Here is a 19168-nt window from a genome sequence, read left to right on the forward strand (position 1 = left end):
AAAAAACACACTTTTGTAGTGGTTACCCCGATCTTTGAGATAAGTGATTTTTTTACAAGTGTATTTTACAGTTCAGCTAATAGCTTCATAGGAATTATGTAGGCATTTAAAAAATTACAATAGACAATAACAGTTCACACTTCAAATTGAGAAAAACATTTCACAGTAACACTTGCTATAGTATTTGCTAGCCTATGAATTTTACTATTCTAATTGAGCTTTGAGAGGGAAAAAGGAACCAGGAAAAAAGATGCTCTGAGGCCTAAGGAAACTTCAAATTTCATGGTTGAAATGAGGTTATGATATGTGCCCAGGGTAATGATAAAAACAGAGGTACATATGAAAATTTCTCCACTCAGTAAAAATCATGAATTTCAGTAAATAAAGGCATAGGACAACCTAGAGTTTCCTTTTTCTTTTGTCCTTCTGCAACCTGACACTTCATCCCTCCTAGCAGCTTTCTGTTGGGTAATTACTTTAGTTCCAGACTGTCTTTATTGCTGACTTTAGGGGTGGAGGGACTAACAAATGGTCAAATTCTCCCCCAACTGTAAAGGTATTGGCATTTTATTGCCATTGTCCATATTTCAATTTTGTTTTTTATGCCCTAACTGAAAAACGAATGATTTCTCTTTGCATTTCTTCTCTGATTCCTGGTTTCATTCCTAGTCTCTGAAATATTGAATTCCTATGGTTTTTAGAAGAGTTGTGGCATCTTTATTTTGCAGGTTCTCAGACTGTTTTCCCTTAAGTCTGGTATCACGTTGCCTTCACCTGCCTGATCCCTCCCCCATCCCTTCCGTTTTTCCCTCCTTCCTCTGGCAACGTTAAGGCCCATGGTTGTGATACCATTGAATGTGGCTTGTGTGGAAACTGCCTCCGGGTAGGCTCGGGAAATCTCAGGGACCTTCTGCAGGGCCACAGTGTGACATGGAGCTTCCTAAACAAAGACGCTGAAGAGAGGAAACTCAGCCTGACTGGGCTGCAGCAGATCAATCAGAAAGCACACCGTCCCAGAGAAGCCTTCATACAAGCTGTATATACTTTCAAGGACACGAGAACCGGCCTTGAATTCCTCAGTAAATAAAAATTCAGCAAACCTAAAAGAAGAAGAAGAAAATATTAAGAGTTTTAACATTAGTGTTTCCACATTATTGGCCTTGGGTTGCTTTTTTCTCCTCTCTGCTAAGTTCAAGTTTTAGCATTACATTTTTTACAGAATTATATAATATTTTAAGAAAGACGTCGTTAAAACAACAGAAGAGCCATTATATAATTGTGTGTTTTTCACAACAAATTATGTTGGCAGGCAAATTCAACTATGTTGAACATCTGCAAAGCAAATCAGTTTCTTTCTTTCTTAGGATTTCATTTCTTTTGTCTTCCAATAATTAAAAGAAAGACAGATAAATAGCCATACTTTTATTAATCTTGTACAGCAAGCTGATATATGACTGTTCCTTTAAAAAAGTGAATATGCTATTTTTCTGCAGGAATATTATTTCTGAGCTAAGTTTCATTTATATGTGACAGAGAAAAGAAACTGTGAAAATAGATGTGCAAGATTTTATACAATCTGTGCTTTGGGTAAACAAAGGAATAAGATGAATGAGAAAAGGCAAACCACATTTTATAATGTGACATCAAATAGCAAACTCAGCTACAAGATAATTTTTAGGACATCTGCCTTAAAAGTAAGTCACTGACCTCTAACTTCTCTATGAAAGAGCTCCATCCTCTTACCAGTGTTTGCAACAAATCCTATTCAAATTATTTATAATGGGTAACATTTTTAGTAGTTAACGGCATTTAAAGTGTTGTCACCTACGTCATTTCTTTACTGACTTGCTCTCCTCATTCCCACCAACAACAAAAATAATCACTAATTCAGAGGCTGGAGCTCACTGGTTAGTAAGCCCTGACAGCTGATACTGCCATAAATTTAGATGATTGCTCCTACATAAGGGGTCTTATGAAGAGTGATTACGCATTTGATCTTTTTAAGGTTCTTGGAATTATTCATGGCAGCTTAAAATAAATCAGCAAGACATATATTGCAATTCTGTTTGGTGCAAATTTTCTATCAACTGTTTTCCTGAATATGCAATAATTTCTAAATAAAATTCAAAAAAAATTCCCATCACTATTTATCTCCCCTATATCCTCTTCCACATCCACCCACCTCCTCCCCCTGCAATCACCACACTTCTGTTCATGTTCATGAATTCTTGCTTTTTTTCATTTTTTTCTTAGAATAATGATGCATCCTATGAATTAATTCAAAATTTGTTATTATACAATGAAGCTTCATGGTATAGCTTCAAGGAATCTTGATCTTTTTAGTGCAATGGATCATTTGGCAGTCTGGACTCCATCTCAGAAAAGTCTTCAAATATATAAAATAAAATACATAGGATTTTAAAGGAAATGAATTATAGTAAAAACAGTAGCAAAAAATTTTAAACCAAATTCGTGGTATAATAATATATGTATTCTTTATTAACACATTAAGTAGTAGTGGATCTAATAACTGTGGACATTTCTAAGTAGTGGTAAGAGTGAAATAAATTTCACAATATCTGCAACAGGAGTAATATGTGACTTCTAGTGGTGACAGAGTCACAGCTACTGCTAATTTTCCTGTGGCTTATTACTTACAGTCAAAATTTTTAAAAATGCTACATTTCAGTTTCAGATGTAACAAACAAAGCCTAGATTAAGAAGCCCTGGTGTAGTAGAAAGAGGAAGAACTTTGAAGTTGCAATCCCCAACTCTATAATTTCATGTTATATGACATTTGGAAATTTTCTTAATCTGACTTAAAAATAGTGAAGTTGCAGAACTGCATAAAATTATCTGTAAAGATTAAAGATACCATATATTAGGCTCTGAGCATATAGCAAGCATTCAATACATGGTAAATTTCATTTATTCACATAAACATATTATAGCAGAGTATTTGTTAAACAGAGACAACTATTCCACTGCATTTTAATGATTTATTATATTGTTAAAATTAGTCTGTATAATGTTTGGTATCCTACGTTGTTTTACTAAAAATAATATGATAATCATTTTTGTGTTTTTCAAAATAATTTCTAAATGATACATGAGTACAGCAATTTACAAGCATACTAGCGATGTATGAGAGTAGTAGTTTCATTGTATTCTGAGCTGTATAGTGTATTATCATATTAAAGTGAAAATGATTGTTTCCAAAATCTACCAGAGTGCAGAATTCAAAATAGTAAATTAATTTTTCTAAAAAATTCTGTCAAAATAGGATTCATAATGGTAATTATAGAACTAAAAAGAATTAAAGACAGAGATCATTATATATCAAAACTTGGTGATTATGATCAAAACTAAACTCAGACGAAAATTCATTAATCTGAGTTTTTAATTACTATAATTTTTATTAGAATGATGGTAGTTATTCTAATTAAGCATTTTAAAAACGTTGAAAAATAACAAAATAAATAAGAGGAGCACTAGAAAGTCAAAATATAGGCAGAAAATAATGAATTAGAAAGCAAAAGAGAAAAACAAAAAGAATTAATAAACAAAACCAAAAGCCAGTTATTTAAAAGCATGAACAACATAGACAAAATGCTGGTGTGTCTTACCAAAAAGAAAAAGTACTAGGAGGCAGATAAGCACAGACGTGGGAGATTTAAAATAACGTAGAACTATACTGTTACAGCTTTACCTCAAACATTTGAAAATCCATACAGACTAGATGCTTTTGTAGAAATACATTTACTTCCAAAAATTAATTCAAGAAGAGATAGAAAATCTGAAAGATTAAATAATCATAGAAGAAATTGAAAAGGTTATCAAATATTTTTCTGTGACCATCAATTCCAATTGCATGTTAAGAGTAATAGGTGATGACCTATTGTTGGATATTACTGTCTTAGGAACTGCCAAAATGAAGGAATTCTCCCCACTTTGCACCACCCCATATTTAACTTTGAATTATAATGGAGTGGAAATTTTAGTATTCTATGCAATTAAATGCAAAGCCCATATACTATTCCGATATTACCAGGAGATTTTCATTCTGTAACTGTGAGAAATTTAAGTTGTCTGAAGGGCCTTGGACTCCAGAACCTTATAACTAAGACTCTGTAAACTAGAACTGGTCTGCCAGAAAAATAAGGGGTTGTTTTGACCCTTTTTAATAGTTCTTCTACAGCATGACAACCTCTGATGAAATTTATCCCAAAGGTGATATAGCATTACTCTAGATAAGATCCAAAATGACTTTCTTTTTCTACATTTGGAAAATAAAGGGTCAAATTACAACCTGAACATATTAGGCAGTCATGAATCAAAATATGTTAAGAGAATTCCTAAACAATGGAGCTTCAAAAGAGGATTTACATATGTTAGTATTTTTCTTCAGTGCACAAACACTTATCATAAATGATATTTTATGTGTAACACTGAATATTATATAAGTTGGTTTACAAAGACCTTTGAGTGAAAGTCTGAGTGAACTGAGGGCGCTGAGAGATAAACACGTATATAAAAAGTGGGCATTACAGGTGGGAAGAACCAAAACTTCAAAGGCCTTGAAATAGATAGTAGCTGGCATCCTAACAAAATCACAAGGAAGCCACAATTGTAGAAAGAACCAAGAAGAAGAGTAGGGGATGGTATCAAAATGGCAAAGGGAGGCAAAATACTGTAGGGCCTTTCAGTCAAAGGACAGACTTCGGCTTTTCCTCTGTCATACAGGAAGCCACTGAATTATCCTGAACAGAGGCATGTCACCATGAGAAGCAAATTTAAAAGAGAAAAGCATTCCTAATGAAATCAGTATAAAGGCAAGGATGTTCACTATCCCTGTTATTACTGAACATTGTTTTGGAGATTCTGATCCATGCAACAGGAAATTTTTTAAAAAGAGTATACAGACGAGAAAGGAAGTAACAAAATTATAATTTTTTGCAGATAATATGAGTGTCTCATAAGATCAAAACTTTAGCAAATGTCATTTTTTAAAACTGAAATCAAGGGACAACATACCATGTTTCTGGATGGAAAAACTCAGTATTCTTAAGATGTTAATTCTTAAAAATTCATTGAAATTCCAATGAAATTGTCATAGGGATTTTTATTTGAAAAACTGATTCTAAAATACAATAGGAAGAATGAGAGAACAGCTAAGAAAAATTAGAAATAAATGAATAATGAAATATAAAAAGTCCAGAAAGAAACCCATACATTTATATAAATCTGGTTTATGACAAAAGTGGGATTTCAAATTATTAGGGTAATTGGTCAACAGATGTTATAGGAAAGTTTTATCTTTTATTTCAAAACACAAAGATCGATATCCACCTGACACCATTAAACAATAATAGTAAATTCTAGAATAATCTAAGATTTAAAACATAAAATCATAATGTTATTAAAACTCAATGTAACTGAATATTTCTCCTTTTTTTTTTTTTTTTTGAATTTTAGAGTGGGAAGGGTCTTTTTAAGCAAAACACAAAATCCAGAAAGATTGTAAGTTCAACCACTTTGACCAGAAAAATACTTACAATTTTGGTCTGGCAAAAGACCATGAACTAAGTTTAAAAAAAAAAAGACAAAATAGGAAAGTATTTACAGCAGCTATTGACAAAGAGTTACAATCATCACTATAAGTATCACAATAGGAACAATGGGCAAAAAATGGGCTAGAAATACCTATGGATCTAGTGACTTCAATTCTAAAATCTCTCTTATAAGAAATGCTTGCACAGTGCATTGATATGTCTGTACTGGATATTTGGGGAAACTTAGTTTGTATTAGTAAAGACTGAACATGTGCAAGTGTCCATTAGTTACAGATTGATTAAATTAATCATAGTACATCTACTATATAATCATTAAAATTATGAGATAGATCTGAACAAACTGAAATGGTGTCCCTTTAAATTGTATATTTAAAATACAATTTGCAATCGGTATACATAGTACTGTTATAATTTGTTTAGAGTGTATAGTAGATGCATTTATTTTTACACTTTTGAAACTATATGACTCTATTACCTATTCAGAACATTAGTTAGATTAACATTTGGGGAAAAAAATTACATGTGAAGAATGGGCTGACCTTTGGGCTCGGTAGATGTATTTAGAGTTTCCTGTGAGCCGATATAACAGCAGGAAGACATAGGCACTGCCAGCTACACCATGGCAAATTCCAGGCCCCTTCTTTAGCAAGCCCTTCTGCCAAGTGAGTTCCCCACACCGGATACACGTGTCCAGGTACTGTGGTTTCTTGGAAACGAGATAAGCTTTGGCAAACAGATAGGCAATTCCTGTGAAAACATCAAAGACATTAGAGGTGACTTTCAGGGCTTAATACTATAGCGCAAAACTTCCCAAACAGTAAAAGGCTCACAGATCACCAGTGTATTGGTAAAATATCCATTTTAATCTGATAGTTCTGAATTGGGGCCTGAAATACTAAATTTCTAACAAGTATCTTTTTGGAGACTACATTTTGAATAGCAAGGCTATACAGTCTCCTACAAGGGAGACTTATCTTTCCTGTGAAATTAATTTTAAGTTGCTTGAATTGTATTGTGGCACTGGTCCCTAGAGAAAGAACAACTAGTACAGAAATTGATAAAATCCATAGTTTATAAATTAATACTTAACTATGCATACTCTGGTAAGCATTATACATATCTGGCTACCTGGAATGGCTAAATGTTTATAGTTTGCCTATTCTGTCCCCTACCTCAAGGTTCAGAATTTATAATGTTAAAGTACTTATAACTATACACATTTTCTTAAGAGCAAAACTGGGAGTCCTGCCAAAAACTATAATGATCCCATATGACTTGGCCAAAACTTCTACTTCAGCTGTGAAATGAGTTCTTCACAGTTTGTGCCAAGGAAAGAAATTTTCCTTCAAAACTTCTCAACAAAGGCAATCTCAATTACATAGGCAGGAACATAAATAAGAGAAGCAACAACTATTAACAGAATTATTTCCGCAAAATTTTAAGTGCTTGTATTCAGAAAGGAAATTAGGGACCCAAGATCACTCTCTCTTATACATGGGCTACCTTACTCCTATATAAAGTAAAAAAGACTGGAATTCAATAAGCATCTTAACTAACTCATTGAGGTTCATTGTCTTTGACTAGGCTCTTTTATAACTCTATAGAAATAGGACTACTGTGTAGAAAACTTATAGTAATGTAAAGAATTCTTATCCCTAGAAACTCACATTCTGTCTAATAGAGGTTGGATTGACATCCCTCAGCCTTTGTGGAAGCAGCAGGTTTTGCATCTACTTAGCAAATTCATGTTAGCATTCATAATGGCCTATAAATTTGTCTGCTCTTTGGATTTCTTTGAACCAATTATTAACACCTTTCTGGTTCCCTTATTAACTAATGAGCAAGTAAAATAATTCACATACATTTATTTCATATTTGTCTGAGACTCATGACATCATTCTCTTTTAAAATTTATCCTTTAACACTTCCTATGATTAACACTTAAATAACAAAATCTCTTCGGCCAATGGTTTCCAGTCAACTACTGAAAATGGTCATCTATAGCACTGTCATCCTTGAGTTTTAGGAACAAAGTATCTCCTACAAACTAAGAATTATTTTTAAAGAATTGAACTTATGTAATTATACATATATCCATTCACTGTATTCATTCATTTGGAAGTGTTGATTATCTACCGCATGCACAGCCTGAAGCATGGCTGACTTCATGGGCTTCTGATCTGTACAGTGTCACAAGGACCTCCAGAAGGGCCCCATGCTGTGTTTAATGCTCTGTTATTGCCATCTTGAAATTCTTAATCATTTTTAAAAGAGGGGTACATTTTCATTTTGTACTGGATCCCCCAAATTATGTAGCAAGTCCTGGCCCTGGGTGGTTCAAAGTTAAGTGCTAAACATGATTCTTGCCCTTCAGGAAGGCACTGTCTAAAAAGAGAGAGAAAAATATATACATGTGACTGACACATAACAGGATATGTAGTTTGTGATGCTTTTGGAGCATAAAATGAATGGTGCTGTCAATTATACTAGAGGCATCAGAAAAGTGGAAATTCCCTGAGGGAGTCAGGTGAAGTAGGGCTTTCTTCAAGACTTCGTAGGATGTATAGGAAACTCCAGGCCCAAGGTTAGGGAGAGAGCATTTTAGGCATCAAGATCAGCAAGGGTGAAGATTCAGAACCTGGAAAAATAATCTTCATGAAGACCAGTGGGATACTGTTCTAACCAACAGGACAGTAGGGTAGAAGGCTAGATCGGATTCACATTAGAGATGGTTTTACAAGTCCAATTAGGCAGTTTGGACTGTATTCCGTGGGAAACAGGGAGCCAACCAGTGGGAGTGCTTTTGTTGCAGATTGGTTGGTTTTTATTTTTAATGATGTGATTAGTATTATAGACAAAATGTCCCACACTGGTGTCAGGAAGAGACCTAAAGAAGGGCAATAGGTAGCTGTGAACTGATCATGTTGGCAGAGAGATGCCACGAGGCTAATGAAAGATCCTTGACAGGATTTGGTGGCTGCTTAGATATTAATCGAATACTTACTACGTATATGCCAGGCACATCAGTAGGTGCTACAGTTTTAAAAAGTCTCTGCCTCCATAGTGTTTACAACCTAATTGGAGGCATTAATTTGGCTACATGAGGGAGTAATTAGGCTCTGAGGAAGCACACCAGAAGGCTCCTAACCCACACTTGGAGATAGTAAAGGCCCATGAGGGGAACTGACACCATCTAGCCTGAGCACCAAAGGATGTGGAAGAACTAGCCAGGTGAATTGCAGGCCCTTGATACTCTGCCGATCCCCTTGACCTTGCCAGCAGGTGCCCCATCTTTCACTTGCTATGAGGTGGCTGATCACAAAGTTCTCAGCTGTCCTCTTCTTGGGAGATTTGCCCTCAGTGAAATGGGAAGTTAGGCAATATGCCCACTCCCCAGCAGATTTCAGCCAATGACTGACACAGGGGTACAAAGGTCAGTCCCCTGCCGCAAGACAAACTAATTCTGTGGTGTAATCTGTGCCTCTTAGTTTCCCCCCAAAATCCAGGGGAAGCTAATCTTCAGGTGAGACACAAAAAGCCCTTTGTGATTCATATCCTACTCTGTTCTCCTGCCATTTCTTCTCCATTCCCTACCTAAAGCGTTCCACTTCAGTAAAACCAAACTATCCAGTTCCCCTTCCTTCACTATGGCTCCTATGCCTTTGACTGACTTTTATTAGAACAAATTTCCCATCTTTCTTGGCATGGCCAACTTACCTCAAGTATCACCTCCTCCAGGAAGCCTTCCCTGAACCTGGAGAAGCACCAAGAATCCCTCCTCTGAGTTCCCATCACTCCTTATACAAACCTTAGCACTTATATTAAAATCCTCTGTGTACATGTCTGCCTCCCCTAGTATAGTGCAAATACCCAAGGGCAAGATCTCTATCTTGTTCATTTTTGCTCCCAGAGTTTGTGGCATGGTGTTTGACACATGGCCAGGGGTTCACAAATGTCTGCTGACCTTGTAATGTCTCGTTTATCACCCCAGCACAGGCATCACTGAGCGGAGATGAGAGATGTGGAAAGAAGAGGGGCTGAGATGGTCCAATTGCTATACCAGGCCACTAACCCCAGGCAGCTAATAGGTATTGATCCTATGGTTCTGGCCAGAAAGAAAGGGTCTGTTCCTGCAGCCTGGATCACAGAATGGTACATGGAAGGAATCTTGAAAAACTTCTAAACCTATTGTTTCCTAACCTGGCCTAATGAAATGCATAATAAGACTTTAAAAAAGGAAGGAATGTTGGATTTCTTTGCTTTTGATGGGAACTGTGTCATTTCATCATGGGAACGCTATATTGACGCAAAGAAACCTGAGTCAGCCAAATACAACTGGAGAAAGGAATTGTTACTTGAGAACTAATATTTGAGAGGCTAAATATTTTTCAAAATGTGCAATTAAGCAGAGCCTTGAGACAGCCAGACTTGGCATATACAGTTTCAACAGGCAGGTCCATTCTTGGATCAGTAATTTCACAGTGGTATGCAGTGCACACTGTGTACTACAAAACTTAGTGACAATGACAGCCGCATTGCATAAGCCTTTGTCATTCTCAATTCAGTTACCTACCCAGTAGCCCTTGTGAAATTATTTTTAAAAAACCAGCCACACCTGTGTTTCACACAGGAAATGTACTGTTAAGTGTTACCACAGCGATGATGTAACATAATGCAATCTAAACTTTATTTTAGCCCCAGCATTTGTTTTAATAATTTTTTAAATGACCTTTGTCCTGTATTTCAGAATCATTAAGATTATGACAAGGTCATATGAATCTGCCTGCCATACTTCATTGCATTTAGAGAGAAAAGCTATACAGTACACTGAGTATTTATATAAGTGGGTGTCTGCAAATCTTTTAGGATATAATCCTTGGGGATGGCAAAGGTCCACAGGATAAAAGGGGGTCTGTGGTGTTAAAAATATTGAGTTTCACGACTCCATCTCAATATGCTCATTTCACAGATGAAGAAACAAAGACATAAAAGAAACAAAGAGGTTTTCTCAAGGTCACATAGGTGGTTAGTGCCAGAGCTACAAATAGAACACAGTAGTATTATTTTAACTTAAGAGTCAAGAACTATTTCTATACTGCATAAATGAAAACGAAGGTGGTTGCCTGTAGAAGTGGGTTAAGGAAAGTCAATAGGAAACAATTAGAGGAAGAAATAAAGTATTACTGATGAGGTTCCACATTGTAGATTATCTGTGGCAGGTTTTTAATCACAGAATCAATCTGCTGTCCCAAACCATCTGCACTGTTCATAAATCTACTCTCAAAAAATATTTTCCTCAACCAAGTAAAAATTATTTTTCTAGGTCATCTCTTCTTTATAATTTTTGGGGTTTACTGTTGTCAGCTTCAGAGAAATCATGATGGTCTTTGACCTGCACATTTCATATTTATAATCCCTCTTGATGCTGTTTCTAGAAGATCTTTTAAAAGGAAGACCAATACCCTTGAGGTGGGAGTACAGATTGGCAGAAATAATGGGTCCCATTCGGTTCTTTATTCATTTGTAAATTGGTTTACTTTTGGTAGTCCAGTGAATACGTGGGTTGAATGATTTTGCTTTGCAACCTGTGTTTAATCTTAGCAAGATACTGAACATGAATGATACTGGATGATAAAGTCCCCAAGGTGATGAATCCTTTGCTGTACCATTATGGTACATGATTTATGAAGACAGATGGAGCATGAGGTACAAAAAGGATGGAATAAGTACCCTTTAAGAGACCTACATCAATTAACTGACCCACTCATTTTAGTAGATTATCTTCCATTTCTTTATAGGTCTTTTACTGGTACAACTGAGTCCTTTTAAAATATTCAGTATTTAATTTGGGACATCGCTAAAATTCAAGGATCCTGAAGTGCCTGAAAGATATCCAGAGTCCACCAGTGAAAATGATGAAAGAGAATGGGAAATGGGGTTGTGGAGTGTAAAATGAAGAGCTATCATTTCCAGAATGGTAAATAACTTGTTTTTCTCCAGAAAGTTCAAAGCAAGAAGAAATGAGCTCAAATTGTAACTGGAGGAATTAGCCTAGACATAATGCTCAATGTTCTGGCACTGGTACAAGTACACCTAGGAGCCTTTGAAGTTCTTTCCTCAGGTAAATGTGGCAAGAAGAGAAAAAATGGCCAATGGAATAAAACTTGTATTATTAATCAACTCAAACTGTACCAAGGAAAAAAAAATGGAATTATAGCTGGATTAAAGAACATTAATTAGGTAAAGAGAGGGAGGGAAGTAATAAAAACCTGGTAACAAACTAAAGAAAAATCAAATATATTTTATAGCTATGCGTACACCTTGAAAATTAAATCCATTCCTAATCCCAAATTTTTGTGTTATTTTGATATTTTAAATCTTTCACCAGGCCATTCAACCAAAATTAATTGATTTATTTGAATTTAACTTCTTTTGAATTGCCCCTTCTTCAAAGACCTAATTACCAGTGTAATGGGGTTTTAGAAAAGGAAAAGATGGGGCCTGATAAGTTTTTAGGCTCAGTTACAGAAAGTTCACTGAAGATGGCTTCTCATTTCTCTAGACATTTTTATCAGGTGATGATGGAAATCCTCATTTAAAAAAGAATTCTAGGACAGTGCATCTCAAACTTTAATGTGCATACCAATCACCCAGGGATCTTATTAAAACACAGATTCTGATTCAGTGGGTCTAGTTGGGGTCTGAAATTCTGGGTTTCTAAAAAGTTCCCAGGCTGCCCATGCCCCTAGTCCAGGGACTACATTTTGAAGTGCCAGGCTCCAGATCTGCACTAAGGTAGCTACTGAGTACCTGCAATACGACTAGGGTGACATTGAGGTGGAATTTAAGTCTAAAATATACCCTGCCTTTCAAAGGCAATATGAAAAAAGTAAAATAGCTCAATTTTTAAATTGGATGCATGTTGAAATAATATTTTGGACATACTGGGTTATATATTATTAAAATTAATTTTCCCTGTTTTTTTTTACATTTTAATGGAGCTACTAAAATTTTGATTTTATATGTGGCTCATAATATATTTTACTGTCCAGTGATGGTTTTATTCATATGCAAATTATATATATATATATATAAATAGATAGATTATGTATTTTAATAAATACGGGATCATTTCTGGAAATCCTTTTATAGATTAAGACTTTTTTGGCTTTAAAAGTTTCGTATTGACCTTTTTATCTCATGTAGTAATGACATAAGATGAGAAATACCCTCACTTCTCAGAAAAGGAACCTTTCTTTGGCTAAGCCTGATGAAAAGCAACGTTTTCAGATAATAATGAGTGTGAGACCTGGGGCGCCGTGGCACCAGTGCACCAGCTCATTCTCTCTCTCAATGGCCTCGCCAAGCTCAGGCGGCCAGTTGCAGTTCTGTTCCTGCTCCATGAGGAAATCGACACTCTGCCATACCAGCTCCTGATCTGAGGGCTTGATGTGCTCATAGTAAGAAAGCAGCATTTGGAGAATGGATGACAGGCCATGAGCTGCTCCTATATTGACAAACAAAGCATAATTAATTCACACAATTGGGAGGAGAGCCAGTTTAATTTAGTGAAAAGACATTCATAGCATAAATAAAAAGAATGGCAATATTACTTGCAAGCACATATAGTGGCATAATAGTTGAGCTGCCAAAGAACTAGGCTTCTGAGGAACACAGGTTAGAGCAGGGGCAGGCAAACTACAGCCTGCAGGCAAAATCTGGCTCGCTGCCTGTTTTTGTAAGTAAAATTTTATTGAAACATAACCTTGCTCATTCATTAGTCTATTGTCTATGGCTGCTTTTGTGCTACAATGGCAGAGTTGTTTCTGTAATAAAGACCACAGGGACCAAGAAGGCTAAAATATGTATTATTTATTCCTTTATTAAAAAAAAAAAAGTTTGGCCCTGCCTGGTATGGCTCGGTGGACTGAGCACCGGCCTGCAAACCAAAGGGTGACCAGTTCAGTTTTCAGTCAGGGCACATGCCTGGGTAGCCAGGCCTCCAGTTGGGGGCACGCAAGAGGCAGCCACACATTGATGTTTCTCTCCCTCTCTTTCTCCCTCCCTTCCCCTCTCTCTAAAAATAAATAAATAAAACCTTTTTAAAAAAAGACTGCAGTAGTCACTATCATAATAACCACCATTTTTAAAAAAGTTTAGTAATCAACCCCTGTTTTAGAGAAAATATGTTGGAAAACTTTGTAATTAACACATTGATAGCTTTTATGAAAATGCTCTTAAAGTGCTTGAAAATAATTTGTTCTTGGTATCCTAAACATTCATTCAGTCATTCACTCATTTATTCAACACATAAGAATTAAGCACCTACTATATGCCAGATACTGTCAGAGGCTGAAGATAGATCAGTGAACAAAACAGATTAAATCCCTTCTTTACTGATGGAAGCAGGGAGTTGATGAATGAATACCCCAACTTCCTCACCCGTTCAGTGGGACAATTCTGACCCATGTTCTATACAATTTCTAAGAAATCCCAGGGGAACTGAGCCTCAATTATCCACAACTGCTCATTACTACATCCTCTATAACTTCTTTGTCTGCTCTGACACAATTACCCATTCTTCTATCAGCACTTTCTCGGATCACCTCCCAAATAAACCATTTACACTTTCTCTCAAGGTATAATTCTAACAAGAGTTAGACAGGAACTTAAAGTTTCTTTGAGAAAACTCTTAGGGAGTTGCTTGTCTATAAGTTGATTATTCATGAGTCATTCATTCATTTATTCATTCATCCATCCATCTATTTGTGTACCCTCGTTGTGTACAGGCTCTTCCTAAAAATCCAGAGGTCACAAAGATAAATAAGAGAAATGCCTTATCCTGAAGGTCCACAGAGCCCATTAAGGTGATTAGCCAGGTAAGCCACTAATACAGTCCAATGTGATAAGGGCTCCAATAGAAGCGTGGCAGGGTAACATGATATGACCCAATTTGGCTTCAGGGCAAAATGTGAACCATGTGAACATTTCTCCAGAGAGGGTTCAATAAACCCATTTTCCAAAAGCACAAAGTTTCTCAATAGATCTAATGATGTTTAAGCACAGTCTTGTACTCTGGGTATAAGTATTCCAGATAGATGAAGGGGCTGGAGGAAGCCAGACATTCAAGGCAAAACAAACAGGCACAAAGGTTATAAAGATATAGGAACATGTTGCTTGTAGGAGACTGTGCTGGACTGAACCAGAGAGGGGAGGAGATAACGTTTAGTTTGGAGAAGGAGGCTGGTCATCTACAAAGGGCCTTACAAGTCATGCTCAGGGCTAAGGGGAGTAACAAATTTTCACTTTATGTGCCGCATAGCTCAAAAGTCGCCATTATTCATCCATTAATATTAAAACTTGAGAACATGAGTGGCAGAATCCTGTTTCCTTGTGCAGAGGCACTACTTGCAATGAGTGTGTAAACTGTTCATAAACTCAGAGAAGTTGGGCCAATGAACTCACAATTTAGAATGAGGAAAGTAGTTGTTATAATAGCTATATTTCTATCAGGTAGGCTGTGGAAATAAGTAATAAATTGTAATTTGTATTATCTATCAATATTTTAATGGTATTTTAATGTATTCTAGTTAAATGAATAGTGATGGCCTATTTCAGAAACAAATCTTCCAGTCTTTAGTCAATGCTGATATTAGAAACTCCTTTCATCTTTCGCCACACCTTCACTCACCCAAGTATTCAGTTCCATAGTAAGAATACATCAGGGGGAATGGTTTCCTCTTTTTCATGGCATACTGCTTCCCGGAATCGAGAATTGCTTGGCAAATTGATTTGATCTGTGCTGGAGTCAGCACCTGAGTAAGGAAATCAAGAAACAGAAGTCAAATCAGGATCTCTTTTCCTCTGACACTGGATTTTCTTGCTTAAAAGGTCCATCAGCATATCCCCTAAATCCTTTTCCTAGGTGTAAATAAGCTTCACCAAGAATAACTTTTGAACCACTATACTCTCCTTGTCATTTCTGTACCCTCTTCAGAAAATTTGCTGTTTTGATGGTAAATACACATCTCTACTGCCACAGGCTTTTATAAAATGCAAAGATCACATTACAGTTGTCATATCATTAATCCTTGTCACAGAAACAAGAAATTGCTCAGAAAAGAACAAAGACTGGTCCTAACTGATTATGCTTAACAGAGCTGTTACTCCTAGTATTCGGTGCAGGTCTGGCCCAGACAATGAGCTTTCAACTTGTGTCATTTTAACGGTGCTCACAACGTCACAATTCCATGAAAAGCTTCTGCATAGTGGACTCATCGTCTTTAGTATCCCTGAATGAAATTGAAGTCCAATAAGTACCAAGGCAAAATCCCTTTTAATAGCATAATGATTCTCAATACAGAATGGCTAAAATGCAATGATCTGCAGTTAACAATATTTTCTTCAGTCTACACACAGTCATTTTTAGGACAATAGAGATTAAAATGTTCTCAAGCCTACAAAGCATCACTGAGTTTAGTAGGATTACGGTCAGGTTTGCAATGGTATCTGCCTCCCACTCTTCCTCTGGGCAGATCAGATGATCCCTTTGGCACACTTCTGTGCCACCACAACTCCTTGGTGTAGCACTTACCACCTGGTGTATTATGATTCTCTCTACTAAACAATCAGTTATTTGATGGCAAAGACTGTGGCATCTCATTATTTTGGCATCCCTGGTTCCTAACACAGAAACTGAGAGGGCCTTTGGTAATTGATGAGTGAGTAAGTGCCATGTTTACTCCCCTCGTTCCTTTATTCCCTCTCTAACCTCCTCCCTCCATCCCTCTTTCCTTTCCTTCCACAATTATTTCTTAAGCGCCAACTATGTGCCAGGAAAGCCTGCTATAGATACTGGAGATACAACAGTGAACAAGGTAGACAAGACCTCTGCTCTCATAAAGTCAGTCTTCCTGAAAGCCAGATCTGCACAAGAAAATAACCAGTCAGAGAAAACACACACACACACACACACACACACACACACACACACACACACACACACACACACCACCTAAAGTTCAACCTTGACCTGATTGAATGAATCTGGAATCAAGAGAAAAATTCATTGGTTTTTGCCTCTCTCCTAAGACATGAAATTTTTCTACCTGTTATCTGCCGTTAGACTTACTAATTCCTTTTGAAATGAAGTACCAATAGCTTCTTAATGCATAACCTGCTCCCCTGATTTACCCATTAGAAGGGTAAAATATAATCCAGGCTTTAGCCTCCTGAAATCAGGCACTTAATTTGGAAAAAATAATTACATAAAGAGAAAGCTGTTCATTAATTAATTCTGCCAATGAACACTTACTGAGCTACTATTCCAGTAAGGCCCTGTTCTATACACTGTGGACACATATTTTCCCTACACGGAACTTACTGTCCAGTACTGGAGATGAGAAATAGACAAAGTCTATAATAGAGCAATTAAAGGTGATGAGCCTAGGGGTGGAAAGAATCAGTAAATGCAGAGCATTGCACGCAGACAGTGAAACACTGCTCAGCTTTACTGTCTTCCTGGTTAACACCTGGTTGCTCAGAAACAATTATATCATAGCTTTTGACTTAAATTTTCCTTTTATTAGCTACCTATTTTGTCTCTTGGGTTTACTACTCCTTTCTGCTTAAAATCCCCAAACACCCTGCCTACCTTCCCATGCATTCCTAGAAACATTGCCAGGCTCAACCTCAGGTCTTTCCTTAGCTGACAACAAATTTCTCCTAAATGATTTTCTACTCTGCATCTATTCAAATTGCTGTCAAATTTTTCATTTGGTATTCAAAACATCATACTCTTTAGGCTTTTTTGAGCACCAAATGATCTTACATTTAGTGTTACTGTTCTTAATGTCTGGCATCACCAGTTTCACATCAACCCCTCCATCCTGACTCACACTCAAAAACCTGCTAAAAGCCTTGAAGGGCATGAACTTAATAGGAATCTACCCTGGTCCCATCTGATATGTTCCTTGGAATATATCTGGCTCTTCAACTGAACTTAGGTCCTATCTGCCAATATTGATCTTGAATCCACATGACTGAGGCAGTTTTTGTGATAGGAAAAGGTCACTGAATTTTGGGGGTATATACTCATTCGAATTACTAAAATTCTCCCTATTTGAATACTGTACCAATAATTGAAAACTGGCTTGGTTATTCATATATCCCTCCCACTTTTCATGTGTGTGTGTTCACCTGCTTATTTTTAACCCAGAAAAAAAAAATCAACTTAGCTTATATGTGGTGCACTGTCCCATTCTTTCCATCCCTAATCCACAGCTCAGAATAGAGAATGAGTTTATACTTCAAAACCCCCTCAGTCATGCATCATGTCTGGGTGGTTTCCTCTTATCTCTCAGAAACATTGTGAAAAACAAAGAGAAACTGTGCTTCCATGATAAAGACCAGTTACATATGTTCTTTATCTATGGGAACAGACAAGACATACCCTTGAGTTACTGATCAGTAAATAAAATGAAAATAGTGCTCATGAAAAGTGTGTGGAAGGAACACAGAGGAGGAGGGTGCTCTTCTGCCATACAAACAGTAGAGAAAGAAGAAGGGAAATGGCATGCGAGGGAAGAGGCCTGTTCTTTTCCTCTCATTTGTCTGCTTTCTCAGACACTCCTGCATTTCCCAGTCCCAGCACACAGAAATACACACACTACCTCCAAGATCGCCTCTGTACTTTTGAAACATTCTGAGGCCCTGGGAATGAGGAAATGGCATTGCCAGTGGAGAAAAGGTGTCTCAGGATGACAGAGAAAAACTTCCTGCCCATTAGGCCTTTATCAACACAAACCCAAATTCCCTTTCCTGAATTTGAAGCATATAAGGCCTATGCATGTGTTGATATCTTGGATGGATTTGGTTCTTTCAATTTTACATTGAGTTAAAATAAATTAAGATATCTCAAAAGTAGAAAGTAAGTAAGTCTGTGGTAGCTTTGTTTGAACAGTTTCATTAGTTTAACTACTTCCTTTTACTGTTTCTCAAACAGAAATGTTTGTTGTGTAACGTTCCTGTTGGGCTGGGCTCTGAGTATGAAGAGATGAGAGAGCAACAAAGCCCATGCTTGGTTTCTCGGCCCTGCCTGAAGGTTGTGCTGTTACTGAACCACCTCCATGCTGAGGAGAGATGGCCTTCATTAAGGACAAGAATGGAATGGACCAAATCACCAAAAGCTTGCCTCACTGGAGACCCCCTTCTAGGACAAGTGTCCTGCCTATGGACACTCTGAAGTAGAAGTCTTTGCTAGTTACATATGAACCACTGCCAACCTTACCAAGCAATAGTCCAAAATGTCTTGAATATGTCACTGCCCATCTACATAGACTGCAGAAAGTCACTCCAATATCATGCCAAACACATAGGTAACAGAGTAAGAATCTGACATTAACTTAGGTGTTTTTCTCCAGCAATTTATTTCCCCCAATCCTTTGTACCACCATTCTGGTGGTAGCACAGGCTTCTGCTCAGAGAAAGAAACAAGCCATTTGACTACAATGAACATCAAAATGACTTTTGATACCCAAGGACAATAGCTCTGAGGAAAAAGGCTTTTAAGTTGTTATAACCTGGGTATTTTAGTA

General features: G+C 36.8%; 1 protein-coding gene across 1 annotated transcript in view; it reads right to left on the minus strand.

Moving 5' to 3' along the window:
• Positions 1-855: 855 nt before the first annotated feature.
• Positions 856-19168, minus strand: part of LANCL3 (LanC like family member 3) — a 103195-nt gene continuing 84882 nt past the window's right edge. The window contains exons 2-5 of the mRNA XM_090265062.1: positions 15265-15388; positions 12883-13080; positions 6113-6320; positions 856-1100 (exon numbers count right to left, since the gene is read on the minus strand). Of these exons, the coding sequence (XP_090121188.1) occupies positions 941-1100; positions 6113-6320; positions 12883-13080; positions 15265-15388 (690 nt within the window). The 3' untranslated portion in view covers positions 856-940. The remainder of the gene's footprint in view (positions 1101-6112; positions 6321-12882; positions 13081-15264; positions 15389-19168) is intronic.

This window comes from Furipterus horrens, unplaced genomic scaffold (assembly GCF_987537825.1).
Source record: "Furipterus horrens unplaced genomic scaffold, mFurHor1.1.pri manual_scaffold_17, whole genome shotgun sequence".
NCBI classification, from domain to species: Eukaryota; Metazoa; Chordata; class Mammalia; order Chiroptera; family Furipteridae; genus Furipterus; species Furipterus horrens.